The sequence below is a fragment of the Aptenodytes patagonicus genome, chromosome 10, assembly GCF_965638725.1.
Source record: "Aptenodytes patagonicus chromosome 10, bAptPat1.pri.cur, whole genome shotgun sequence".
Lineage (NCBI taxonomy): Eukaryota > Metazoa > Chordata > Aves > Sphenisciformes > Spheniscidae > Aptenodytes > Aptenodytes patagonicus.
The window spans coordinates 5,398,050-5,425,583 of NC_134958.1; the positions used below are offsets into that span (position 1 = coordinate 5,398,050).

Below are 27,534 nucleotides of genomic sequence, written 5' to 3' on the forward strand. Positions count from 1 at the left end.
TGATTAAGCATTTTAATGTTAGATATGGTAGAGCTGAATGGCAGCAAACTTTTGTTTGTGCAGTTGCACAGTTACAGTTATCTGCTTCCGTGTAAGTAAAAATATTTTTTTAAAATATATTTTTTAATGATCTGAGTCAGAAGTTAAGAATTACATAATGGTTTAGGTTGTAAGAGACCTCGTGAGATTGTCTAGTTCCTTTAACACTAAGTTTCCTTAATTCTAACTAGCACAACAAGATACTAACTTATTATCAGTGGTTTGTACCATTGCAACACTTGAGCCTTGAAACTATGCATAAAAATGTCCTTTAGAAATGCTAAAACTAACCTTTAATATCAAATTTTCAATATAAATAAGCAGTTTCATCTGAAGAAATACAGCAATAGCGCACCTGTCCATTAACACTTTTTCTACAATAAATCATCTATTATGCTGCTTTTGATATAGTTTCCCCTTTTTTTCAAAGATTAATCAATAACTTGAAATTTAATCTGTTTGCCCCAAAATTTACAGATATGGGTTGAAGCCTACTTTTAAAGAGAAAGGTGAAGTCAGCTTGATACCCATTTTGGAATCCAAACTAAATGCTAGGTTCAGCTGCAAAAAAAAGTTCATGGGATTAAACATACCTAAGTTTGCTTTTCTTTCTTGATCTCTGCCCGCTGGAACAGCAGTTATGTGTTCAGTATCATATGCTGCAGGAGAAGTGGTAAAGACACTGTGGGTTACATCAGTTTGATGTCCCTCTAGCATTGGTTCTCCAACTTCCTGCGGAACAAACAGGAAATAGAAATGTGTCAGAATGTAATTACACAAACCACACTATATATGAATCTGAAAAACCCCCCACATATTTTCATTTGTTTTTAATCTGAAAAGAAATATTGAATAGAAATCAAGCTTTCACTTCTGCTTGGGATGTAATCCTCATAGGACTTAATTTATTCTATACTTCAGGACTGCTGGCATGATATTTTATGGTTACACTTGTAAACAGACTGTGAAAAAATGCAATTAACATCTCAGAAATTTAGTAATAAACTTTATAATAACCTAAAAGATTGCCTACTATAAGTTTCAGTTTTTGTAAAATCAGCCATTCAGTAGACTTTTGCAAACCAGTCAAGCAAATTTCCTCTGACTTCATATTAAACTCTCTTTTCTGTTGAAGCCTTTTGCCCTTAAGCACAAGCCAGACAAGCTAAATCGTTACTGCAGTTTCAGAGCTCTCCCTTCCTTGTTTTTGGCTGGAAATGTAGGGTGAGAGGATTAGTTTGAGGTTGCAGTAAATGCAACTCTGAACGTCATTAACACATGCTCTGGAATTACTTGATTCCTTTGTAACCAACGATACCAAGTTACCATCTGCTCTGCTGTGACACTGGAAGCGCTCTCTGCTGTGTAGTTCAGCTCCAGGATTACTAATAGGAACCAAAACCAAACAGGACAGAGAGTGAAGGTCTAGAAACAAATGAGATTGTCCTGAAAAAATCAGTAATTGAAGAATTTCTTAGCTTTTCTGTAATGGGGTGGTGTTTGCTATGCAACTTTCTTATTCTAGGAAAACCTTTCTCCATCCCCTGCTTACTAGGGTCCTTCTTGAAAGCTGCACTTGTGTTCCATTGCTGTTAGATGGGAACATCAGATGTTCAGTAAGTGAAGTAGACAATTTGGAAGCACTACGAACAGACAGTTTGATCTTACTCTTTAGTGATGGCATTTATACCTACCTTTTTATTGATGCAGTTTAAAGCACAGTCAAAAATACTAATTAAGCATTCTTGGTTATGGAAAAGCAGCCTTACAGTCTGCAGAACCCCCACGTAAAACTGCGGTATGCAGGCCTCAAACTGACTAATACAAAATGTTTGGGGAATAAAGGTTAAAAAAAAAAAAAAAAGGCAGTAATAAAACCTTCTCTTAATGATCTGAAATACATTCTGACAAGAAACCCTTTCTCTACTGGGGACTTAAAGGAGCTATTGCCCTGAGATATACAGGCTGTCTTACTACAGGAAGTTATCTTCATTAACAGAGCTTGACTTTTCATAGACTTTACTGATCTTAAGATTTTTTTTTTTTTCCTCCTTATCATTTAGAATAACTGAGTACTGAAGAATAGTAAGTTGCATGCAGTGGTAAGTTCAACAAGTACTTATTTCCCTGAATTTTACTTCTGAAAAGTGATTTTCTAGTAGCTGTCGATGAATATGTTTCTACTGCTCTCTTAGGGGGTGGTAAAAGAGTGACCTTACATGAAGTGCTGAATTGAAACTTTCTTGGATATCAACATTGTACATGGACTTCAGTCTGAGCTGTATCATTTTATTTTGATCTCTGCAGCTTGGGAACTGTGGGGGTTTTTGTTTGCATTGCATTGAGATCTGCTCATTTCTGCTGGCATATTACTAAACCCAGGGAAAAGAAGTTTCATTTTTAAACAAACCACAACTTTGTTTCAACATGCAGCTCTTGCAATCCCTCACACTCGTGCAAATATGAAACGCTGTCTTTCTGTTCTATCTTAAATAAGAGAGGGAACTGAAATTTAGTAACATACAAATATACACTCAGTTTTCAAATACTGTCGCTCATCAACAAATATGTATGTGCCTCGCAATTTAAATGAGTTTATTTAGTACCTCCTGGTCTCAAGAAATGTATATGAGCCCAAGACTACTTGCTGTACATAAAGTTAGTGCTTTCTTCCAATAGAAATCCACTACTGAAACAAAGAAATTGTTTCACAACTTCTCTACTTCATAAATGATTTGACTCTGTAAGTGTCGAGGTTAGGATCCAACCGCACCAAGGTGACATCAAAGGCTGTGCAAACTCCTCCAGTCCCAGCCCAGAGCACATCACTGTTCCAGTCGCACTGGAACCAGAGACTGTCCGATACCACCAGTGGCACATGTTCATGAGGAATGACACTGAGGGACTCAGATTCATTCTCGCTGCTGCTCTCACTGGGATTTTAACTCAGATTCCCTGATATGGAAGAAAATTTCCTTCAGGCACTTCTCTGCCTTCTGACCTTAGTTGGAACATCACGTTTTGACCTAAACTGGCTTCACTAAGATAGATACATTATTTTCAAAACAGAAGAGCCTCATCCCCTTCCCCCAGCCCTCACATATTTATGCACACTTTCTCTTTCTTCCCTGCCTTTCTTCCTGCCATCATACAAAGTCACTTTGCCTTCCTCCTTCCCCTGCCTCACAAATAAGCAAACACAAGAAAAATTTTGCAAATTTCGTTTTACCTGAACAGTTGCAGAAGGTGATACAGCCACTTCCGATACAAGCTTTTCTTTTCTGTCTGCTTTACACTGGTCATTACAGGTACAGTCCTGCTTAAAATATTTCCTTGGTGGAGGTTTGGGCTTTGATGATTTAGGTTTTCTCACGAGGATCTCTGATGATTTCTTAGTGTTTTGCAAGGGTCGACCTCCCTCACTACAAGTAGGAGGGGAATTTCTCTCTGAATTATTACCAGACAGTGAGTACAGCAGGCCAGGCTGTCTGGTAATTGGTACATCAATGCTATGTACTCTTGCTTTCAAGTCAGTCAGTTGGTATGCAGCACCATTACTACATGAGGACCTAGGGTTGTAGCTGCTGTCACTGCTGGAGCGGGTCATCAGCTTCTGTGTCCTGCGGTTGCAATGAGCAGCGTTCCTTTCAATATGTTTTTCACATGGGTGTCTTCCATGCCAGCTCGTTTCTAGTTTTTTAACACCTGTATCAGGAACAAGTTCAAAATGTCTATTCAGATACAAGCAAAGTGCTCACTTCTAAGATTCAGCTGACGAAATTTGCAGCTAAATACCATCATCGGTTGATACAAAGGTATGATTTACGCATTAAAGGGTTGTAGATCAAAGAGTCAACAGTTACGTTCTTGGACAGCAAAATAACGTTACATTTTCCCTATATATATATAAAAATATCTTTCTCAGCAGTACAGTTTACTGATGATGATTCTGTTACCTTTGGTCCTTTAGAAGAAATGAGGACACTAAAAAGGGGTATCATTGCAATATGTTACCATGGGAGGATGTCATAGCTGAACTGGGCAAATAGCTCTAACCGTGATTTCATATGCCTTTTCTCACAAGGGGATTAACAAGCTGTTTGTCCCCAGGACGTCACCTGCATTGTGCAGTTCCTTGCTATCCTAAGTCCTGTTGTTGTCAGCTATCCTACTGACAGTTGTTTGAAAAGCTTTAAGCAGAGGTTATGAATTGGAAAGGATGAGCAAGAGCGAGGGGAAGTTTGCACAAAAATTTTTGCTGACAATCAGACAGATGTGGTCTTTTCTCATCACTCTGGTAACGTATCTTAGGAGGCGTGTTAGGAGCGCTGTCCTGTGAGGTTTCCTCCTCTTCCTTTCTGCTCTGGGTTACTTGACTGTTATCAAGGATTCTAATACAGCACGTACTCATCCTATATATCTTTTAGGTCAAAAATACCATGTCTCAATGAATGCACTTAGTTCCTTACCTTCAGTACTCCACTGGTGTCTCTCCTTTCCAAATCTGTTGTTTTCCACAGCTTGTGCAACAGCTTCTTTTAGCTGTTGCTCAGACACCTAGGAAATATCATACCATTATACTCTCATGAGATTGCTGTGGGGTGAGTAACGTTTAAACATTTATTCCTTTCACAAAGATTTCAAAGTCCTGCAAGTCCTCTAATGGAAATGAATAGACCTAGTTATATCACACATTAGTTAACTTTAAAGCTAAGTAAGTGCACACCATTGTATTTGTATACATTCCAGTATAGCTGAAGTGTATCTATGGATGTGCTGTTTATATTGGTTTTTTAGATAAAATGGGAACTTTCAAAGATAAATGTTCTTTTGTATATTTCACTAGAAGTGGAGTTCTGGATTTACCAGTATATGATAATGTAATACTATGTTTTTATGATAATTTATGCAACAATTTAAACTTGACAATCATTTATATGGTATTTGGTGTTAGGAAACATTTTGTAGAAAAACCTTGCAAGAATGAGATATTTTACTTTAATATTAATTTAATTATAAGTAGTGGCTGGGCAAGACCTAAATTTTAATTACTGAAAGATGGGTGTATAAACATTTTTTTCTTGGGGGGGGTATATTCCCTCTTTCAAATTATTTTGTTATTGGGAATTCTTTCTCGAATAAGAAATGTATTTTGCTTTATTCCTTAAATGTTATTTCTGTAGTTTCCTTATTCACAGCACAGAAACTCTTGCAAGACCATCTCCAGTGATCTTCAAATCTTACATGATTATATTTAAGATAGTGCATATCTCAGGTTCGTTTGTGTGCAGCGATGCCTATAAAGAGATCAGCACCTTTGTTATCAACATTTTTCCACCTGTTTTAGATTAGCACCTGCTCCTTCACTTAGTCTTAGTTCTCAATATGTGCTTTATTGAAAGTTGGAAAGAATACAGAGTGTGCTACCTGGGGTTCGGGGTGTCTGCTAATAATAATCTGCACTGCACCAGGATCACAATGGCTTAGCACAGCATAAACTTCATTAAGAGTTGTATTTTGTACTGAAGCTTCGTTGATTTCAATAATTTCATCTCCACACCTACAGAGATATTAAAAAAAGAGAGAGGATGTAAACAAAACAGATTGTCTTTTTCTCCCAACCTTGTCTCACCTGTGTGAAAGTATACAAAAAGCAAATTCATGTGATTGACCTCTAATTTGATCACAGATTAAATCATTATGTCCCTCTGTTCCTGTTACAGAAAACGGAATGGGAATGAGCAGGACGTCAAGGGCTTTTTGACCTAACTGCCTTGTTGCATGCAACCCTTGAGCTTTCTTCATGTTCAGCTATGCACACTTTGTGTCTGTGATCTTTCTGCTGTATGTAGCTCAGCTGCTGCTTCCACCTACATCTTCCTTCCTTCCTTTCAAGTTCACACTTCACTTTTCACGTTTTTATGGTCTGCTAGTGTGATTTAAGGTCAGAAAGGATGTTGTGTTTCTGCTACATATGAATAACTTGTTAAGAGAAAAAATCTAGTGACAAACTATTGTAATCCTGCTGACTGCTAAACTGAATATTTCTAGATGAAATCCAAATTTGGCCCACATGAAACCGAGACTGCCCTTCTCTGCTCTACTGCAAATACCCACATACGTTAAGATGCTGACTGAAGGCACTGATTCATATCATACAAACTTTCAAATAGTATAAGACCACAGTTCTTTTAGCTAAAGTCTTAGGCATGTAGAGAGGAGCGTTACAGAGCACCTCAAGTTAAATCAAAAAGCCTTCACTGAAAATGCTGTGTTCTGTTCAATTCTAAATATGTTCAACACTACTAATTGGTCATAAATCTTACAAACTAAATTTCTACACTCTCACTAAAGCTCATTTCAGCAAATCTGTATTTCTATTGGGCAAGAAGGGATAGAATTTGAGGAGCTTGTGTCAGGAAAAACTAGTGCTCAAACAAGCCAGAATATGCCATGTGTTTGGGTTTTTCCAGATACATTCTCTTTTGGAAATCTCCTCTGGGAAGCATGCTATATGCTTGTCTAAGACCCCCGAAGCTAGCCCAGCCTGGACAGGAGGCAATAATTTCACTGGGTTGCTATGTATCTGGAAGTCCCACATATTCTAAATATGCATGCTCAAACCCTCAGATAGCGCGTATGCTTTAAACCCAAAACTCCCAGAAAGCACTAGACTTCCTGCCCAAACAGGTCAAAAATAAACCCATAAAAGAGAGCAATGAAAAACTTGTGGCATAAGACAGACACTTTTTCTCATCCTACCTGAGTCTCCCATCCATATGTGCCACTGAGCCTGGTGAGAGGGTGTGAATAAAAATCCCTGAAATACACTGGAAGTAAGGAATGCTACATAACCCAATTCCAAGGCCAACACCTGGCTCTGAAAGAATTAATAATAATAAAAAAAAGACATAAGAAGCAGCCAAAACAAACCATTGGAGAGACCTGTTTAAAAACCGTCTTCAATTTAATTATTTTTTTCTATACAAACCAGAACCAAAGTCTTGTGTTCAATGTTAGCTGCTGCTCCTACTGCTTTTTTCCTTTTTTGTTTTCTATTTTTTTTTCCCCTCATGGTTAAAGTGAGTGCACACTAATATTGTTTGTGGGGTTCCAAGATGTTTTTTGCAATTCATTACCGGTGTGTCACAGACACGATGCAATGCAGGTTTATTTTGCAAAATATCTGTCATTACAGAAGGATTCAAATGACTTTACAGGGAGACAGAATAGGAAAAAAAAAAAGAACAAAAATTAAGGAGGAGCAAAAGTTAAGGAGGGAAAAAAAAACCAAACAAAAATCAAGGATGTGTGGCTATTGTTTGCTATATCGTCTCAATCCCCTTTCTGTTTTATATAATACAGCTTAAGATTTTTGTGAATTTACCCTCTTTGCTCTGCACAATCACTCTGATGTCAGGTCCCATACTGTGTGTTTGGTAAGTCATACTGTTACCTCATAGAGACTTTGCTTTGTTCGTTGCTTTGATGTTCCCATATTTAAAAGTTTATTTCATTCTGCCAGTGGTTGCTTATAAATAGAAGATGATGACAGTTAGAGAGGAGGTGAAAGAACTACAAGAAGATATAGATATATATTTTATTTGTTTTTAAGCCTTTTAGAGAATGAAATGAACTGCTTGCATAATTATGGGTAAGAGTCGCATAATCTGCTTACTAATTGGTAGTTGTTGCCAAAAGGTTTACTTTTTTACATGAAGGATGTGAATGTGACTCTAATGCTTAAATGAAAAAAACCAAATGATTGGCTCTTGAGGACAGGTGGTGTTCAGAATCCTGCTGTTGATAGATAGTTGTTAGCACTGGCAGGCACCGAGATCTAATTTAGTGCATTATTTATAAAAGAAAACTTAGTTCAGGAAAAGAATCAGGTTAGTGAGGAAAGACATTCAGAGAGCAAATGAACGGTGTTTTGTCAATCAGTGCCTTGTTCGCCAGTGCTCAGTTAATTTTAGCACTTACCTTTGTTTAGGGTAACTTCCATTATGACCCTGTCATTGGGCTTTGTAGCATTTAATGAGAATGCTGCGCTTTCCGAACTGAAAGAGCTGTTTTCTTTGGTGATGCATGTACTAGAGCTCAGTGGCTGACACAAGTGGGGTGACAGACAGCTGGAAGCAGAATGAGGCGTGCTGAAGCTTGTCCTGACTGTAAGTGTCAGAAGACCCTTTTTGGCCTGTTAGAAAGAAAAGATAATGAATGAATGGGTTGAGATCACATGCACATTGTGTGTAAAGCTAGAAATTGTTCTGGAAGAAGAGTACGTAACCTTGAATTTTTGTAAAGCATCATAATGTGTTAATCCATGCATGGATTCTCCATTCAGTTCCAGGATTTCATCACCTGTTTTTAAAGAGAAAAGTTGTACTATGTTACTATTACTGTATTGTGCCATAAGTTACATGATACATGTACTCAAAAGGAGTCTTGCAAATGCAATAACGGATGCAGGCATAAAAGTCACTTATGGCTCATTTCAGCTTCACTTTAATGTGCCTTTAGGTATCATTCTTTGGGAATCTGGAGTGGGAAAAGGGAGAGAAGAGGGATTTCCCACCTTCTTGTAGCCTTCCGTCAGCAGCAGCAGCTCCACCAGGAAAGATGGTTTTGACATAGATGCCTATTGGTCCATAAATGCTGTCTTTCCCTCCAACAATACTGAAGCCCAAACCCTAATTTATGGAAGAAAAACAGTGTGTGAGAGCCCATGTTCGGTTCTCATAATAGTTCGTTTGCAGTTTCTTCTGTGTTACCTACATGGGCAGTACTGGTCAACGAAGTAGTATAATCCATGAAAAAATAGTCAATCACATGCCAGTAGTAAAAGCAAATTAAAGTTTCAGTGGAATACTCTCATGATTTGCTTTTTGCTTGTTGCAATCAATTAATTCACTATTATAAACTCACAGGAAGGTGTCCAAATTGTTGGGGGTTTTTTTGCCCTTGAACCAATAAGCAGCCTTCAGAGATCAATTTATCTGTTCTTCTCCATAATTTCCTCTCCCATAAATGAGATTGATAAAAACCACCATACAGGATCTTGATATTACTACTAATTCAGACACACAGATGGAGATATCTCTCTCTCACCCTCTACCAAACAGAGTTAATGCGTGTTGTAAGTTTAAGCAACACCAATAGACCTTTGTAGGTAGATACTTCTCATCTACTTATTCTTTGCCCTTCCTCCCCTTATACAGAAGTCAGACACTACCTGCTACCCTTGAAGGATGTTGCAAGACTAATTCACACCTCTGAAGCCATTTAACGTCCCTCAAATGAAAAGTGAAAGTACTGTGCTGATGACATCCTCATAGGCAAAGCCTGAATACAAATTGGCAACCCAGAAGTAGCAACCTTAATACCTGAAGTCGCTTCCCCGCACTTTGCAGCTTGCATTTGTGAAATGAAGTAAAACCCTATGGTAAATCAACAGAGCCAGTCTCACCTTCCCTTGTCCTTTCATCAATACGATGTTTGAGATTACTGAAGCCTGTGAGCCACAGGATGTGTGCACTAGCTGTGCTGTACTTAGTGATCTAGATGGCCTCGAAATTGCCTGTGAACATAAAAAAAAAAAAATAAATCATTTTAATGCAGAACCAGAAATTCTTGGACATACATTAGGACAACTTGTTTACTTCAAATTTTCCTCCTTATAACTTACGGTACTAAAGATTTTTAAAAAATATCAATTCTCTCTAATTTTCAGAAGCCACTTATTATTCAGACAATCCCTGCTCACTAAAACTGTCCCACAGTGACTAAACTAGAGTGAAACTAGAATGTTGGCCCTTGAAGTGGTGCGAAGATATATTTGTGCTCTCACTTGATTCTCCATGCCAAAATCCCATCTGTGGCCTTTAGGGGTCCTAAACAAGTATTACCATATTTGCCTCTAGGAACTGAACTAAGAAACAAGAAATTCTAACTCCTTCCCTCATCTTGCCACTAAATAACTTTATCTTGGGCCATACAGAACCTGTTTTCAGCTTTTCCCCCCAAATATGAATTAGTGCTCATGGAAGTTCTTCAGACTGTGAACTACCCTGCGCTGCCTCCGTTAAGCTACCACATAGGCTTCTTTCTACTGCTGAAAGAGCTGAAGCACATCCTTTTTGCTTGATAACCAAGGTAAGCAATTTCTCAGTGCTTTTCCTCCCTCTGTTCTGCAGATAGTGGATTTCAGAACTCCAGCCCCTGAGATTTGATCCATTTTAATGAACCTTTAATGAAATATTTAATGAAAACCTCCTATTTGAACATGGAATTGGGTATTACAAACTAATTTAAGCACTGACAAAAGTCGTTACCTAAAGCTAACTGTGCATGAAGTTCAGCAGGGCCAGAGTTAATTGCACGCATTACAAGTCCAAGAGAGTTCAACACCTTTTTTTAATGCAGCATAGTGAAACTAACAGGTGTTGAAGTGTGTGGAACATCAGCCAAAATTTCAGTTTCTGCATATGCCAGAAAATAAGTCTCAATTTTGACATGAAAACAAGATTATTTATTCAATGTGGGATTGGGAACACGATTAGGAGGGAAATGTCTGTGTAATACCAAAAACATACTCTCTGAAAAGTATACCTCTGCCAGATCAGGGTGATTGCTTATTCTGTTGTGGGTCTTCTGAATCTGAAATCGGAAGTTTTCAAATTTCTTTTGCTGCTGTGAGGGGGTGTATTTTGTATTTCCGTGTGTGGTAACGATACCCAAAACTAGGATGCCACCAAAGAGCCTCTGCCAGTGGGCAGCATCTGCCATGCAGGACCTTCAAGCAGGAAGAAGCCCAGCAAATCCCCGAGGGTCCGTCTGTCTGCCCGGGTGTTGTTTGGTTGGGGTTTGTGCTCCAGTTTGCCACCTCCTCACCCCCATTAAAGCCCTAGGTCGGGCTGTGGTGCCCCCAGGGTGAGGGACTGGCCAGCAAAAGGCAGGGGAGCAGCAGCAAGTCCCCCAGCCAGGCCTCAGGAGGGGCAGGAGGTGGCAGCTGAGTGTGAGGAGCTCCACCTCCATCCCCCCACTCCAGGCTTGAGCCTGGGGACCTGAGGCCATAAATACCCACACCCTCTCTACCCTGCCCAGCCTCCACTCTCCCAGCCTGTAGTGAATCGCTTGGCATCCATCTGGATAGCAAGAGACTGTCAGTCTCTAGCCTACATTAACAGGGTTGTTTAAATATGTCTGATTCACTGTGGGGCAGAAAGTGGGATGCCTCACGCAGCCAGTGCAGCTGGGGGCAGCGACTACCAGCCATGAGGCGAGTCCATACCTGCTTGTGGCCATGGCTGGGCCAACGGAGGTGACTCGGGAGGCTCGCGGCGGCGGGGCCCAAAGCTCAGGCCGGGGTTTTATCGGCCACGTGCACAGAGCATCTCCACGGCCAGCGGCGGGGAGACGCCCGGGAAGGGCCTCTTCAGCGGTGAGCTCTGAGGCGGCTCCGGGTGGCTACCAAGGTGGTGCGAACCACACAGGGGGATTTACACACACTGTAAAACCTGCTGGGGCAACGGGAGGGAGAAGCTGCTGAAGAAATGGGGTTTTGCTGGCACAGAGCCTTTCCCGCTCTCCTACTCCTCGTAGAGGAGGGATGGGGTTAAAAAGTGGAGGAAGCAGAGTGCGCCATCTTCCCTGACAGGGCCTGCAAGGAAGGTAGGTTTTGGCGGGAAAGTGACTGCCAAGGTCATTGAAAGACTCTTATTGGAGACAGTTTTGTCTATTTTTTAGGTGATTTCCTGTAGCACTTACTGGGGTTCTCCCTCCAGAGCAGTCCAGCTGTTGGGAAAGAGATTTGCGGCTGGTGTGGAGAGCATGGGGCTGCCGGTCTCTGAAGGGCACGGCTTTCCGGGGCACCGCGCAGTCCATCTCCCCCATCCAGTACGGGTTTACACCTGTCAGATGTGGGGAGAGTGACGTGGGTTATTTCTCAAGCGCCGGACGTTTCTGCACATTCATTTTATCAGGTAAATGTTACTTAGAAGTGTTTTTCCTCTTGCAAATCTCTCTGTGAAGGGTGTGATCTTTTCAGTCCTCACTGTGGGGATAGCCATTAATGTTAAATATAGTAAAAAGCAAACATTCCCTACCAAAAGAGCATTGGCTTATTTAGAATACACCTTAAAAAACGTAAAATGGAATGCTTATGCACAAAACCTCTGACTGTAGGATATTGTGAATACAAAAGCTGATGCTTTTATGCATCAGCAATTCTTAGCTAATGATCCCAGCTGCAGTTTGGATCAAATTTGGACAACAGCTGCAGTTTCTTTCAGCATTGCAGTGCCATCACATGATGAAGCGCTGTGTGTCACTCCCTGAATATTACAAGAGAAAAGATTACTTCTTTGCAACTTACTGGTTGAGTTACTGCGAGTCCGTTGACATGCAGCTTTACTGTGCAGAAAACCATTTTGTATTTCCAAAGGCCTTTCCTTACAGGTTGGTGTTTCCTACAAAAAAAAAAAAAGAAAAAAAAGCCCTATTGCTCTGCAAGAAATTCTCGAGTGATCTAAACTTAAAAATAAAATTTCTTCTAATTTGGCTTGCACAAATTTTAGCCTGAATCAAAAAACATGGAGCAAAATTAATTATTTAAAATAAATAGGATGATAAAGGAGAATGCAGCTCAAAACTTTGCTATAAAAATGATTATAACTTGCCAAAGTAATAAGATAGAAATAGATTCTGGTCTTTAGTCAAAATGGACAGAAAATTAGTTGGACACCCCCCGTTGGTTCAAACTGACTAATATTTTGATGCATGGGTAAACTGTAGCCATGCTTGTCCAATTTCTGGAGATAAGTGGTGCTTTTGGGGACTCGGTCTCCATCAACTTAGAAGGGCGTTATTTTCTAAAGGAAAATTCTTAGACCCAGCTTTGGAATGGTGGATAGGTATCCAACTTCTGCTGATTTCAGAGGGGTGTTTTTTAGTCAAAATATGATCCAGGTGTTTAAAAACCTTTGAGGACTAGGCTTTAGTGTTTTCCAAAAATTCAGTCCCTTCTACTTGGAAACTCTTAATTGCTTTTGAAAATATAGCCATTAATTCTAGCATTTAAAAACTTGTAGATAAAACATTCAGGTTTCTAAATGCAGATTTTTAGAACAGTTTGAAAATGAATAAATGATCATATCTGAATAACAGTTGATGTTAGGAATAATTTCTGGATGTGTATGGTTCCTGAAAGTCCTGCTTCTGCTGTGACATGGGGAATGCCATTGATCCTGAGGAAACCACAGTTAAAGGAAGAACACTACTAAATACAGACAGCATATGGAAACTGATTGAAATATAGTAAACCTTCAAATATAAAAGGATTTTGTTCAGCGATGTTCTGCAGGGGCTAAGAAGGCCACAAGAGCAGCATTAGAGCAGGATCTATACGTCCTAATCTGTCTGGAGCCAACCAAGACAAACACTTTCTTTCAGGAGCCTGACTTCAGTAGTGCTGTTTGGAGATACCTCAAGAAGTAATGAATGATAATTTTCCTCTTCGACAGCAGGTGGAGGCATTGCCAAGTAGCAAAATCCTACTAGGGCTTTCCAGTCCCGTTGCCCTTGGGAACTTTTCAGAATAAGAAATGCAGAGAAGATCCTTAAAGAGGCATTTTGAAAATGATTTTGCAGTGTTTCTCTTACCAAGTTAGCTAGCTTGAAAAGCCTTTGCTATTAACCCTTAATTAATTTGGTGCGGGGTTGTCTTTAAAGGCACAGTTCACCTGGCTGTCTCTTGGGTGGTACTATGCTACAAAAGTTTAATATAGTTCATCTCTGGATACTTAGGCATTTAAAGGAGAGAAAATAAACAAAAATCTTGGCAGAATTCAGCAGACATCTGAGTGAGACAGTTCACTGCCGTCCTAGAAAGAGGCACACTCAGACCTGATAGCAGCTCCAGTCAGGGGTGTTTTCTCAGTCTAGGATTATATCAGAGCTTTATGTTTGACCCATTTGCAGATAGCAAGCAGAAAGTGCCTTTTTTCCATGAATATCAAGATCTGAAGCCTGCAACAAATCTCTGGCTGAGCTCTGTTGTCTTCAAAGTGGTAAATGTGTGGTAGGGGACTAGCTCTGTCCGGTCATCATCCTCAACTTTCCTCCAGAATTTGCAGGTGAAAAGCCTTTGGTGCCATCCAGTTTGGGGTGGCGATGAGAGGATAAGAAGCCTGAAATTAAATGTGTCTAATCCAATGAAATGGCTTCTGTGAAAGAAAGATCAAAAGGGTTTTCCACTGAAAGGTTTGGTGATAATGCAGGGTTGCTGACCTGTTAATGCTGCCTCCTGTTCCCCTCTCTCTGTAGCAGACTCTAGTAATATTCACCATGGGAATTTTCTAGCTAGAGATCGTAGATCCACAAAACTACTTCAGTACAGGGCCTGCTCTCTGGCTTCTGGATTCATGGATCTTCCCTTAAATCCACCTCTGCCTTTGCTCAACTTCCAAATGGAAAATTAACATTGGCAAGCTATGTGTTTCTAAAAGGAGGGGTTGTAGAGCCTTTGCTAGAATTTCCCAGGGCCTCGGCCTCCCCATAGCCTCTGTTTATCTGGGAAAAAGCTATGCTGAAAGTCACCAGAGTCTGACCACAAGAGGCTTGGGGTTTTGTCAGGAAGAGAAAAACCATGTTCTTCAAATGTCTGATGCACAAATTGCCCTTCTGTCTCAAGTAAATGTCAAATCACCCCACAGTTGTGGGAGGGGACCACAACTTTCATACTTACTTTGCCAGCCATCATGATGTTCACCAGCCGTGTTGTTGGGTGAATGAGAGAATCAGCCTCCTTGCTGGACAGATCTTTAAGTGATTGTCCATTTAGTGTTAACAGTTCATCCCTTGGGCTCAGACAACCATCCCTTAGAAAAAGAAAAAAGGAACATGTTTGCGTATCGTTTTACAAAGAACAATATGGCACTGTTGTGCTACATGTCTCACTAATTGAGGAGTCAGCTGCAACCCTCCCTTTGCCTTGAACAGAGCTGCCATGAGATGTCTTGATGTGTGATACACCCCATCCCCTGCTAGGATTTTTTCCTGTTGCTGCTCTCTTCTGCTCAGTCCTGGTGATCAGTGGCTGCCTTTCCACACATAGCTTACATCCAGGCTAAAATGACAGCATAGAACAGCCCAAGCCAGGCAAAATATTCCTCCCCTCTCACCGTCTTGCATTTGCAAGTTGATCGGAGACTATACACTTCACTCCCTTTCAGGAACTTTGGCTCATATTGCTTCCCAGTGGCCTTGCTAGGCTGCTGACATCCAACGTTGCCCTTTAATAGGGCAACAAGGAAAACACCATTTGAAAACTTAATGTTATGTACAATCTTTCATTCTTCCAGGTTTTATTTCTTAGTGTAATTGAGAAGCATTAGATCCCTGAGTGGTCACAGGTTTTTTCTTTTTCTAGAATCTGGACTTGTGTCTCCAACGGGAAACATTGTAACAAATGATTCCCAAACTTCACGGCCTTTCTCTGAAACTGAGCTTCAAGGCGTAGCTCGTCACCAAAGCTGGTCACGCAAAATCCATGCGAATGGCTCCTTAATAAGCTTGCTGACTTCACATGTACTGTACCTGTTTGCTGTGCCACCGGCAGGCACGTGGCTCCCTGTGAACCCTTTCCAGAGAGATGCACAGTTCAGACTCCTAGAGAGCTTGATCCCTGAGCTGCTGTTCCCTGTGGTTGTACACAGCCTGCAGATGCAGCTGTCCTGATTCAGAAGATGAAAGGTTGCATGAAAGAAAATGTACCAAGGATGTTAAAAGTTACTTACAGTTATCTTGAGCCTTTTTAAGAAATGCAGAAAATGTTCCTGTTCTTAGAACCAGGTTGCCTCCAAGTAGAACAGGAGCAGGCCTTTAACACTGTGCAGTTGTGAAAGAGTAATTGTATTATAGAGTCAGTGTTTAAAAGAAGTTGTTTTCCTTAGGACTTCAGTGGCTTCTGGCTACAAGAGGGAAGTGTATTAGAATAGAGTGCCCCTTTGCACAGAGGGGAAGACAACAGATAATAGACTTTTCATAGTAACTGGATAAATTTTGCCTATGCTAACTATTACACGAAAAGACAGGGAGGAAAATAAACATATGCCAGAAAAGGAAATACTCTGGAAAACAGAAGAGGTCTGAATGGAAAATAAGTGTATACAAAACACTAGAAGCTCCACCCCTGCTGCTGACTTGTTAAGTGGGGGCAGGGGACCAGAGAGGACTGCAACAGTGGAAGATTCTCTGTCCGCTCCAGACTTGTTAAGGTTGCATCTGGAGGACTACGTGTAAGCACATTTTTAACACAGTTATGAATCATTAACATATGGCCATACAGAAAGAAAGCATCTTAAGTCATACGAGTAAGTAAAGCAAAGAATGGATTGACTAAGCACATGAAGGACAACACATTTGTCTAGCAAATATACTCCTGCAGCACAAATGCGTGAACACTTAAAAATTCTACAGAGACAAGGAAAGCTGGAAAAAGTTAGCACATAATTTCTTTTCCATTTGCTTAGTAAATCTCCTAATTCAAGTATTCACTTGTTCTGCTCCCAGCTGAACCCACCTCCTCTGCCCTCGCCAGCCTCTCCATACTCCACATAGTGAAGAGGGCTCTCAGTGTATCCTGGATCCAGGCTTGTTCCCGAGAGATTTGTATGACTGAGGTATAGATTTCTGAAGGGGAGGCAAATTTCATATGTTAGGACAGCCCACAAAATATAGCAGTGGTCAACTGTCTGTATTGCTCCTGGGTCCCCTAGTCAGAGTGGCATGAACTATTTCCAGTAATCTGTAGTCCTTTGACAGCACAAGGAAAGCTGTGTAACCACCTTCTTCACCACCAGTAGGGCTTCATTTCTGCCCTAAGCAAAGTTCATCCAGCCCTGAGTTTTAGAATCATTATGCCCTTTCACCACAAATCAATAGGGATCACATCATACCTGACTTACAGCAAACACAAACTTCAACTTTACAGCAATGTCAATAAAGGTCATTATCTTCCAGGCTGACTGTTGAAGCCTGGCTCCCATTCTGAGACCTGCCAGAGTAAATCTAAGGCTGTGAATGAATTAAGTATTTAACTTTGAGCTCTAGGCTCACTGCAGGCTGAATTCAGTAGGTAATGCATAAGGGCTATACTTGTATTGACTGACTTGTTAACTCTGTGGGTTTGCTTGCATTCCAGATTGTCTGCCATTAATGAGGAGTGTCTGAATTTTACGAAGCCTCTTTTGTTCATGAAGAGTGCTTCTAGTGAGTAACAGGTAAGTGTATAAGCATGGAGAGAATTCTATTTTAAACCAGTTTGTTTGAACTCTAGTATTAGTTTTGGAGCTTCTATATTTGCTTTTCACCAAAGGTAAATATCTTGGGAAATACATGCTTGAAATCAGGACTACATTATGTTCTTTTTTTTCTTATGGCAGTGCTTTGAAGTCTTCGGCATGGTAACAAAATAAAGATTAGAATTTGGTTGGCTAAGTATTCTGAGACCTCAGCTGATCATGGATTGGGGTTGTTGTGAAAGAACAATTGTATTATAGAGTCAGTGTTTTAAAAAAAGTTGTTTTCCTTTTTTTCTGTAGTCAGAATTTGTTTGGGCTTGCCAACTTCTCCTCTTAGGAATCCTTACTCTTGTGTACTGCTCCCTTGAAATATCTATATATCCTCTCACAGCTACTGATCAGGCACACACACAGAGAACTTTGCATAGCTGTTCTCCACGCTTCATTTTGTCCTTGATTTTAACTTAATGGTGGGCCTTTTCAGACTGTCCCCAACTCATCTCTGTTAAGAGCACAGTCATGCTTATGCCCTGCCTATAACTTGTTCACAGTGTACAGCTGCTGCATTCATGGTGTTTATAAAAATCTTCATAATTAATTGTCCAAAAGTCATTTGGCTCTCATCAGTTTCACAGGACATCAGAGTGCAGTGGGTTTGGCTCCGAGGTTTTTCGTTGCAGCATCGTGTAAGTCCTTTGGGGAAGACATTGTATTTTGTACAACGGGACACATGCCAGGCTGGAACTTCTGGGTTGTATTGGGACAGACACGTGAAATGACACCAAATAAAAACTGATATGAATATTCTTTCTAAGAGCAGTAAGTTGCATGCACTTAGTCAGAAGGTAAGTAGAGGTTAAATCCATTGTACACTGCAGAAAAATCTTGTGAAGAATGTTTGTTTGAATCTGTAGTCATCTTACCAAGTTGGGCTACATTTCAAATAAGCTCTGTGTGACAATTGTTTATGCAATTCATTTACGTGAATTACTTAAAAAAAAAAAAAAAGGTTTTATTGGGCTGTAGGGACACATCGCAAATATCTGTATGTTGTCAGAATCTGCACTTTTTTGGGCCCTGGATATAGATCACTATATTCACATCCAAGTTATTGCAACACGACAGAAAATTAATAAAAGCTGTTCTTTAGAAAAATAAACATTTGACCAATTCATGTGCCAGCTGTCAACTTGCTTTGGGTTTTGTTCTTTAATATCTTTTATTTCCTGTCTCACTTATTATTTTATGCATAGAAAAACTGCTGCTTGTTCCAAGAGTAAAGACAGTTTTTATTTTGCATCCTCCTCCTTTTTAAAGTGTCCTGCTCATTTTGAAAGGTGATTTATAGCTCTGAATGTAGTGAATGCTGCAAATTTGCTAAAATAAGGTTGGCAGGTTTGGTGTGTGGGCAGGTGGATTCTAGGTCAACCTTGCCTACTCATTATTAGAACATATGTTTAAATGCATATTTGCTGCCAGTGAATAAAATGTCTCTGCTTATAAGGGGCTTTGCCGCTGAGCACTTCAAGACTCTGGAGAAACTTCTATCTGCGTTATAATAGCCACTCATCTCTGTGAAAACAAAATGAAGAAAGTCTGTGGGACTTTGCATTATAAGCAAAATTTGTCTTTAAACTGAATCTGCTTGGCTGAAAGATAAAAATCAAAGGTGGAGTTCAAGAGCCTTCTTGAATGCATTTTTGTCACAGGTGAGAGTAGATTAATTTTTCATGTGTTTAGTTCTGGAAAAGTAATTTGCACATCCAGGCCAACTCTCTCCTCCTGCTTCCCTTTTTTTGTCATGCGAAATGCAAAGCTTCTGAGGGTGTTTTTCTATCTGCCATTTAAAAGATTTCTTTTTCCTTCATGCTCTCATTAGACATTTCTAGCCCAGAGTCCCCTCTCAAAACATCTAATTCCAGATGTTGTTTAGAAATAAGGGTAACCATGGCATCTGCGGAAAACTGAAAAACTTTTGTGCACTCTTAACGTAAGACACAGTAGTTAGATTGTCTGAAATGAAGTATTATACAAGGCTAGTTCAAGTAAGGTCTTTGACTCAGTTAACCAAGCGTATGACAATTAGCTGATTGACTGTTGTTTTAAAAAGAGCAAAAAAATAAAACAAAAAAAATATCTAACAACAGTACAATAATGAGTTTAAATATTTAGCTTTTCTGGCCTCCTGACTGTGAAATGGCTGGGATTTCCAAGTGGAAGATTAAGAGAATACAGTGTCTTTGGGGATTTTCTTCAAGAAGTATTTTTTTCTGCATCAGTTCTAACAAAGAAAGGGCCAGAGTCTCTCTGGCATAAACTGACGTGACTCTACCGATTCTGACGTACTCTAGCCAATGCCTTGGTCTTTTCAAAATATTTATAGTAGATGTAATTCATTTTCCCAGCAGCATATTCCCTTTGCAATTAATAAAATGGCAGAAGCTAGAAAGCCTTTGGATGATGCAAGAAGCAGGGCATGGGATTCAGGTTCTGCCCTAGATAGACAATTCAGCACATCAGATGTTACAGACGGATCTTTCCACTCATCATCTGGCCTTTGGTATGTTTTTCTGGGAGCCTGTGCCCTGGCCCACATTTTGCAGCACACACTGTCTTAATACAACAGCCTCTTTCCCAACTTGCTCTGGGGATAACATGGCCCTGATGTCACAAAAGCAAGAAGGCCGGGAAAGCAAAAAAAGAGAACAAGTAGGAAAAGGGAGGAGGACACATAAATGTCTAAATAAATGTGGTCTCCTCTCCTGGCTTTGTTTTTCCATCCTGCCCATAGGCTCATGTTTAAGACATTACAGTCTGTTGCCGTAACGCTTGTCCTGGTACCAAAGGGCCAGCTAACTGGTGTTTGCATAAAGGCGAGTTAATAAAAATATATTCTGGTGATGACCAAGGGAGAAAAATGACCTTTTGCTTTTTTCCTCCTTCAAGTAGAGGGTCGGGGACCAAAGGAAGCAAGGATAGAGAATTTTCTAGAACTGAGTGGAACCATGCGGTCAGATCAACTTGGATCCAATGTTTGCATAAAGAGTCAGCCCTTCCCTGTTATAGTTTATTCTAAGTGCTATTTCAACCCTGCTACCAGCCCCTCTGGCTGGTAACTCTCGGTGCTTCCCAGAGTCTTGGTGGTGCAGGGAAGAGGTAATGGAGTGCTTCTTGAAGCAGCTCTCAAACTCAGCAGAGACTGCTGTTCTCTGAAGAATAGGAGCTGATGTTATCTAGTCCTGTCCGTTCTTCCTACAACTGACATGGTTTCAGACTTTGTAATGACATGAGCAGGCAAGGCCATCTTCCACAGTGTTTGCTGTGTCAGTGCACAAGGTATCAGACACTGCTTATAATTTTTTGTTTTCTTTTCCTTTCAGGCTACCTGAAAATTGCTGATTTTGTGAGAAGCAAACTATAAAGGTCTGCTTGTTTATACACTGACAAGCTGGCTTTCCAGCTCTGTCCATCCCAGACTAAGCGCGCCTCATCTTGGAAGCTAAGTGGTCCAGGAGCTGGCTGGACAGATGACACCCAGGTAATCCTGGGTGCTCTAGACGCAATGAGCAATAGTCAATATGAGTGAATATTGGAACACAGAAACCAAATTAATTAAAAGGCTGTTCTATATATGAATATATAATGAAAGGAGATAATTTGAAGAGGATGTAGACATTAATGGATCAGACTGAGACATTCTTTCCCGGGTACTATCTCACAAAGCATAAGTTATGTGCTGTAAGATTTTGATACAGCTTTTCTTTGCCTGGGTGTGCATGGTGATATATTATTTGCTTCTGCTGCTTTCCTGTACAATCAGCCAGGCAGAAGGAGAGAGATGGCTGTGAAGTTTATGAAGTGATAGTCCTTAGTGGAAACATCTCTACTTGCCTTTCTGCTAAGCAACATGTAGATGAATGAAGCTGCTGTTGCAATGCACAAAACATGCTGAGGGGACAGAGAACAAAAGAAGGAAGAATGTGGCATTTGATAGGAGGTGGGGAGTAGTTAGGTGATGCACTTTGCTGCAGATGTGATTCCTTCACTGCTCCTGACTGTTGCTTTCTCCTCCCCTCGCTTCACTTGCTTTAAAGTATTCCATGGTCAACTGTTTCCTCTTTTCCTGTCTTTGTAATTCCACATTCTCTCTTCCCTCTCCGTTTCCCTTTTCCCAGATTATCTCCTGTTTTCTTCCATTCTCTGTATGTCATGGCAGCAGCTTTTCCGTGACAAAAAATGACTGGAAATAGGACTCCAGCAGGGAAGTGAGATATCTGTGGCAGTAGGGTAGGCTGAGGTCAAAGAAGGACATAACCACTCAGGACTGTTACACAGGGCCCTATGTGACATATAGTGGTCATGTCTCAGTAGGACGTGAATGACCATCTGGTCATCCAAATGTCTGAGGTAACTGCATAGTTCACATGAACGTAGCACTGACTGAGGTTTTCACCCTGAAGGTAATGAACCGCTGAATAGTTGTTGATGGGCTCCTATTCAAGTCTTGTCTCAACCTTATTTCCTTCCACCTGTTATAACTTCTGTACAGATGAAAGGTCAGTCCCTGCAGCTTTACATCTTGAGTGTGCCACCATGCCACGTACCGTTGGAAAGAAGTTGCCTAGAAGATGTAGTTATGAACTGAAACCCCTATCATCTGGTACTGCCCACATACCATCCCAGCAAAAGTGGTAGGCACCATCACAGTTAAATAGTGTCCATCCTCTGCCCTTTTGGTGCACTAGTGGTGTAAATGCTATGGTGTAAGACTATGGATGCTCTGGTTAAAACCAAAAATATCTGCACAGGTACAAGTCACTTTTTGGTACCTGTGGGCCAACCTTTGCAATACTCCTCACAAGAGCCAAATTTACCCAAGATACAAGGTTGTGGTCCCTTCACACACATGTGCTAGCACTGCGCTATGAGTCAGATGATAGAGGAGCAGTGACATCAATTTGCAGTCCCACCCCAATCAGTGTAGGACTATTGGCACCAAAACCTGTGCATATTTTGTTGAAAAGAATGAACAAAACCTGGTATCATCAGAATTTCAGCCTTCTGAAATTCTCTGGTGTATAATAAGATCCGAGTTCCAGCTCAAAGTCTTTTCTACAGGTAGTGCAATAAGAACAAAGCGTTTCTGTGGGGATTCTCTGGAATCTAATATAGGTTGTGCTCATGCTGCAGTGCTTCCCTCAATGGCTACAGTAACACTTTCTGCTGAAGACTGAAGTGAAAGAAATTGATGTCATGGTGCATAGATGCCCTCTCTTCAAAAATCCTCCTCTTACCTCTCATTTCTTTGTTGTAAGTAGCACCTAGTTTCTCAGACTGTTAGTAATGGGACATAGGACTCTTTGGGATCCTAAAGATTTTGGAATCAGGAAAATGTGCCTCTAATAGATATGCAGAAGTCCTGAAACACTGTTTGATTTGCACATGGTTTATGCAATAGTGAATCCCATGCTATCAGCAGAGTATGGCTCAGAGAGATACTTAAGTTTTTGAACAGAAGAGAGGAACTACTATTTGCAATACTGATGTTCCAGTTTCCCCCTTAGCCCTGGAGAAGAAATGCACAGGGAGCATTAAATCATGCAGGACTTTTAAACATTCTTCTCTCCTTCCAATGTGACAGCAAAAATTAAGTTGTTCAGTTCTGTGGGAGTTATTAGCACCTTCGGAGTCATGCTTAGGGCTGCAGGCACTGGAAAGAAGAATAGTGGAATATCCTCAGCAACACCACAGAAAGAATGGAATCAATTTTCTTGAACAAAGACAATGATCCTTCAGCTCTGAGTCATACGTCATGAATTTCTGAAGTGTCACATGGAGATGGAGAGAGTGAGTGTTATGCTGGGACTTGAAAAATGTGACTCCTTTCTTAAAGAGAGAGGTTTTAAGCTTAAGCTCTCTAAGACACGTGGTACAGGAAGATTGTTCTGACAGGCTTGTGCCATATGGAAGATAGAGATCACTGCTTTCATAATATAGGGCAAAGCCTCAGCAGCAGTAGTACAGGATAAGGTCAGTGTAGCTGTTATCAAAGTTCATCCTATTTAGCATGCTGAGATAAGACTTTTTAGAATCGCTCACTGATCCATGACTCTGAAAGGTATGGAAGATTAGCAAGGAGCATCTGAAGAGGTTTATATTGCTATGAGAGCTCTGGAGAGGGAATTTAATGTACCCATCGTCTACAATGGCACTAAGCAACCCAAACGTTGCTGTAAGGGACTGGGTTGCTGACTAATTTATGTCACCATCCATCCAGGCTCCTGACCCATCCTGTTCAGTGACACTAACACTCCAGCCTAAGAGTGGATTTATACCCTCAGCAGTTACATTTTATCTGTGCAATGGCATTAGTTATGAGACTTACTCTGATCCCCAGATCCCTATTTGAGCTGCTTGCCAGCTATAAAAGCAAATGATCTAAACTTACAGTCTGCAATAAGATACTGAGTAGTTTCATATGGGTATGGATCACAGCAGTTATTGGAGCCCTGCATATTTTGGAGGTATGCAAGCAAGTAGGCTGTGGCAGCTTGACACACACCTAAGACAGTGCTTCAGCTTTGTTAAAAGAGAAAAGGGGGGAGTTCAGAGAGGGAGTCCTTCTTCACTCACAGAAGGAAATCGGCAGAGTACATATGGACTGTTTCCAAAAGGGAGGAGGTGGTATGGTTTTGCAAGTGACTGAGCGTATTTTGGGACTTGGGTCAGTGTCACCTATTTATGTTTTCTGTCAGAGTGTAATAGAAAGTTGGCTTGTTTTTGTCCTCATCCTGGGACTTTGCCAGGGGCTGAAACACCTCACATCCAGAACTCTGTCCTGCTGTAGTCTTTGCAATACTGGGCTGCATGCTCTGGTCATTAGCAAGAAACTCAAGGAGTAAGGGGAGATTCTGATTTTCAGTACCACTGTGCCACTGTGTGTTTAGACGTAGAGGTCTAGTTTTAGCCAATTTCTATTGAAGGTATGTAAAATAAAATAGAATATAGAAGAAAGAAATATTTTAGGTGAAAGAATAGTTCTTTCGCATAAGCCACTATTTGCACAGGTAAAAGGCATATAATGAGGGAGGTGCCAGGAGGACACAAACTGTATTAAAAGACATGTCATACTTGCAGTGAGGTGTCTTTTACACATCACACCAACAGGTAGAGAGAAAGTGGAAAAATTACGATAAGTCACTGAAAAGAAACTTTCTAAAGGCATCTAAAATATATTGCTCAGACTGAAAAATTGTTCAGATTGTTAGGGTTAACATAGTTACTCCTTGATTAAAGAATAATGTTGTAATATGAGGCTGTTAAGAGTTTTACATCTCTAGGAAAAAGTGACATCTCTGGTGGTTTTAGAGCTATCACTACCTCCTTCCTGAATCAGAGAGAAAGAACATCTGGCTGCTGAATCTCCTGTGCCTTTCACAGTATTAATTTAATTCATACTTGCATAGCTTGTGAGATCTCATGGTATCACACTTTACAAATGCACTTTACTATAGTGACAGTTTAATATTTTGAGCTGAATACTATATTGCAGGTAGAAAGCACCAGCTGTGCTAATCTGAACACACTGAGAATGGCCTAGCAATCACCGATTTCAGCAGAATGTCAATCAGCAGAGTGCAACAGCACAGCAGGGAAGCTAGTACATTTTCATGCTGTTTCTATAGAGCAGGAACACTGCAGGCTCATAGGCTCTGAAAAAGCCAAGTGGAGTCCTGTGTTCCCAAGAAATATGAATTAATCCATTTAGGAACTACTGCAATGGGAAACATTACAATACACTGCACCGAGTTGCCTACCTTGGTGAGTAACTTTCTTCTCATGTTGTTGCAGTTCTCATTTGCTGCAGCTTTGGACTGGACCATGCTGGTGATCACACGCGGAGCATTAGGTAGGCTGTCTTCTGTCTCTGATGTGCATGGCAGTTGTGTTCTAGGACAGCAGTCAAAATCCTCTTGACCCCAACTGGTAGAGATCTCAAAGGGATCAGGGCATTTCTCATCAGGACTTGACCCATCGTCACTGTTTTTGGCATTGCAAAGTATAAGTGATCTTGAAATGGAGCGAAACTTTCTGGGCTTCCTGTTCCCAGCGTTGCTCTTTCGATCCATCTTCAGAGAGCTGGTGGTGCTGCTCTTTTTCCTGTCGTTCTCCCATTTATGCGGCATGATACTTTCAATAACTTTCTTTGCTTCTCTGGTGCTAAATATCCTCCAGGAAAGGAAATATAAAAAGTAAGTTGTAATATACCCCACTTTCTCCCACTTAATAACCTACACTACTGAAAAGCCCTAATGAATAAATCGAATCAACAGAGCCTTTCAGTCTGCTAACAGCCACGTGATATCTCATGACTTGCTAATTCTGTTTCTGTGCAGTGCTCTACTAAATTCTTCTTCACCTTTTCATTCTCTTCCCATGCTCCCCAAGCACAATGGAGTGCTTTTAATAAATGTTTTTGATGCTTCCATTGTGCTGCTTCCTTTGGGCTTCTGCTGAATTTGCATGTTGAAATCCCAAATTGAAAAGGAAGATACTTTAAAAGCATTATTCTATCCTCCTAACATTATTTGGAAAGCGGAAGCTCCTTCTGAAGTTTGATTCATGAAACCACTATAATTCAAAGAAGCTTAATCAAATTGTCGAGGATAAGTTCTCCGCCTGATTTAAGTGGTTTAGCAAAAGTAGATCTTAGCCATGAGAGAGTAAGGAATGTCAGGCTGCTATAAAACTCCTACCTTTGCAGACCAGAACTCACTTAAGACCGTGCATTTAACAGTAACAGAGAGATCCAGTGAAGCACTTAAGATGTGAATATCTGATTAGGGATTGAACTCTACAAAGGAATACAGCTCCAATACATTAATCAAAAAGTGTCCCATTACAGAAATGGTTTGTTTCAGCGTATGATTCAGCATACAAAATTAAGAGAAAATGGAAGAAATGCTATACAATCAAAATGTGGCAAAAGTTGGAGCTTTTGTAAAATGAGTAAGGTAATGAGCATGTTACGATAAAAAAGGGGAGCTTTTGTTAAACTGTTTCCTTGTTCTCTCAGAAAAAGTTTTCTAGAAATATTTTGGTAGGTATGTGTCAGTGCTGAAAATTCAACAGGAGGAAGTCTAAATGAATTACTTTGACCTTCTCACTTAATTTTTATTATCATATTTATTACACAAACTTTTCTCTTCACAGTACCTAACTGATACTGTATGCTGCCATTCTAGAGAAAATACCTATTGAAACTAAAGGATTTGCATAAATCAAAGATGCTATAGGTATTATACACAAAATTGAAAATCAATGTAATTTGAAAAGCACTTCTCGAGTATACTATTGAGAGAAAAAGTTTGTACATTGTGCTCTAAACTGGGTTGTTGTGTGTGTTTTGGGTTTTTTTCACTGCTTCTCTGCAGAATTAGGTAGGTACGTATGCACTTTGTACTTGAGATGCCAGTGGTGACATAGAAATAAAAGGCGGCAGATTTTCTAAAGGCTCCTTACAACCACAACAATAAACACAGGCCTGCGAGTTCTCACCAAGCCATATTCATATAATAAATCCAAGCCAGCCTTATAATAAATCTGCAGGATTATTTTTCTTTTTTTTCCTCTCTCATACAAATGACAAGGAAAAACAAAAACAGATGATAAACACTATGCCATTTAGTACCTGTCTAAAGGAGCTATATGGCATTGCTGGAGAAATACACAATTCAGCATGAATCTGAATTTGTTTGGATTTGTAAAAGAAAAATAATTTGCACACAGATTTTTCAGGAGCAGCTAAGAGGTCCCTTCATCTCCCAGGGAGAAGGATGTTTATTTGTGCAGTCCTTTCTGGCATTTTTGACAGGTAATGCTCCTACAGCCTTCCATCATAACTTATTTTCCATCATACCAGTCCTCATATTGCTCTGCTCCCTGATGTCTCTTTTCCAAAACAAAATCCCTAATGCTTCAGAAACTCGTGCCCTGAGTATTGGAACTCGTCAGATTTCCTAGCAGGACACTATTCCAGGACAAAGTTTAAGTTTGAAAGTGTCCAGAGAACATGTCAAGTTCCACAATGCTGGTGTGTTTTCTGCCCCTCTCCTGTCTGTCTTTGGGATCCTCTCTGCTCCTCTCTGTGGGAGAGTCTGAGCCCACTGGATAGGAACATTGGAACCGAAGC

At 40.4% G+C, this 27,534-nt stretch overlaps 1 protein-coding gene across 2 annotated transcripts in view; it reads right to left on the bottom strand.

Moving 5' to 3' along the window:
- IL16 (interleukin 16) overlaps positions 1-27,534 on the bottom strand; it is a 46,889-nt gene that overhangs the window by 6,770 nt on the left and 12,585 nt on the right. Inside the window, exons 3-17 of one of the 2 annotated variants that reach the window (XM_076347898.1) lie at positions 25,160-25,571; positions 15,637-15,773; positions 14,786-14,918; positions 12,416-12,509; positions 11,809-11,951; positions 9,509-9,619; positions 8,618-8,732; positions 8,330-8,403; positions 8,023-8,236; positions 6,802-6,919; positions 5,467-5,599; positions 4,509-4,596; positions 3,269-3,744; positions 2,684-2,686; positions 633-771 (exon numbers count right to left, since the gene is read on the bottom strand). In XM_076347898.1, coding sequence (XP_076204013.1) covers positions 633-771; positions 2,684-2,686; positions 3,269-3,744; positions 4,509-4,596; positions 5,467-5,599; positions 6,802-6,919; positions 8,023-8,236; positions 8,330-8,403; positions 8,618-8,732; positions 9,509-9,619; positions 11,809-11,951; positions 12,416-12,509; positions 14,786-14,918; positions 15,637-15,773; positions 25,160-25,571 — 2,390 coding nt within the window. Of the gene's footprint in view, positions 1-632; positions 772-2,683; positions 2,687-3,268; positions 3,745-4,508; positions 4,597-5,466; positions 5,600-6,801; positions 6,920-8,022; positions 8,237-8,329; positions 8,404-8,617; positions 8,733-9,508; positions 9,620-11,808; positions 11,957-12,415; positions 12,510-14,785; positions 14,919-15,636; positions 15,774-25,159; positions 25,572-27,534 lie in introns of those variants that run through there. The other variant, XM_076347899.1, reaches the window with a different exon arrangement.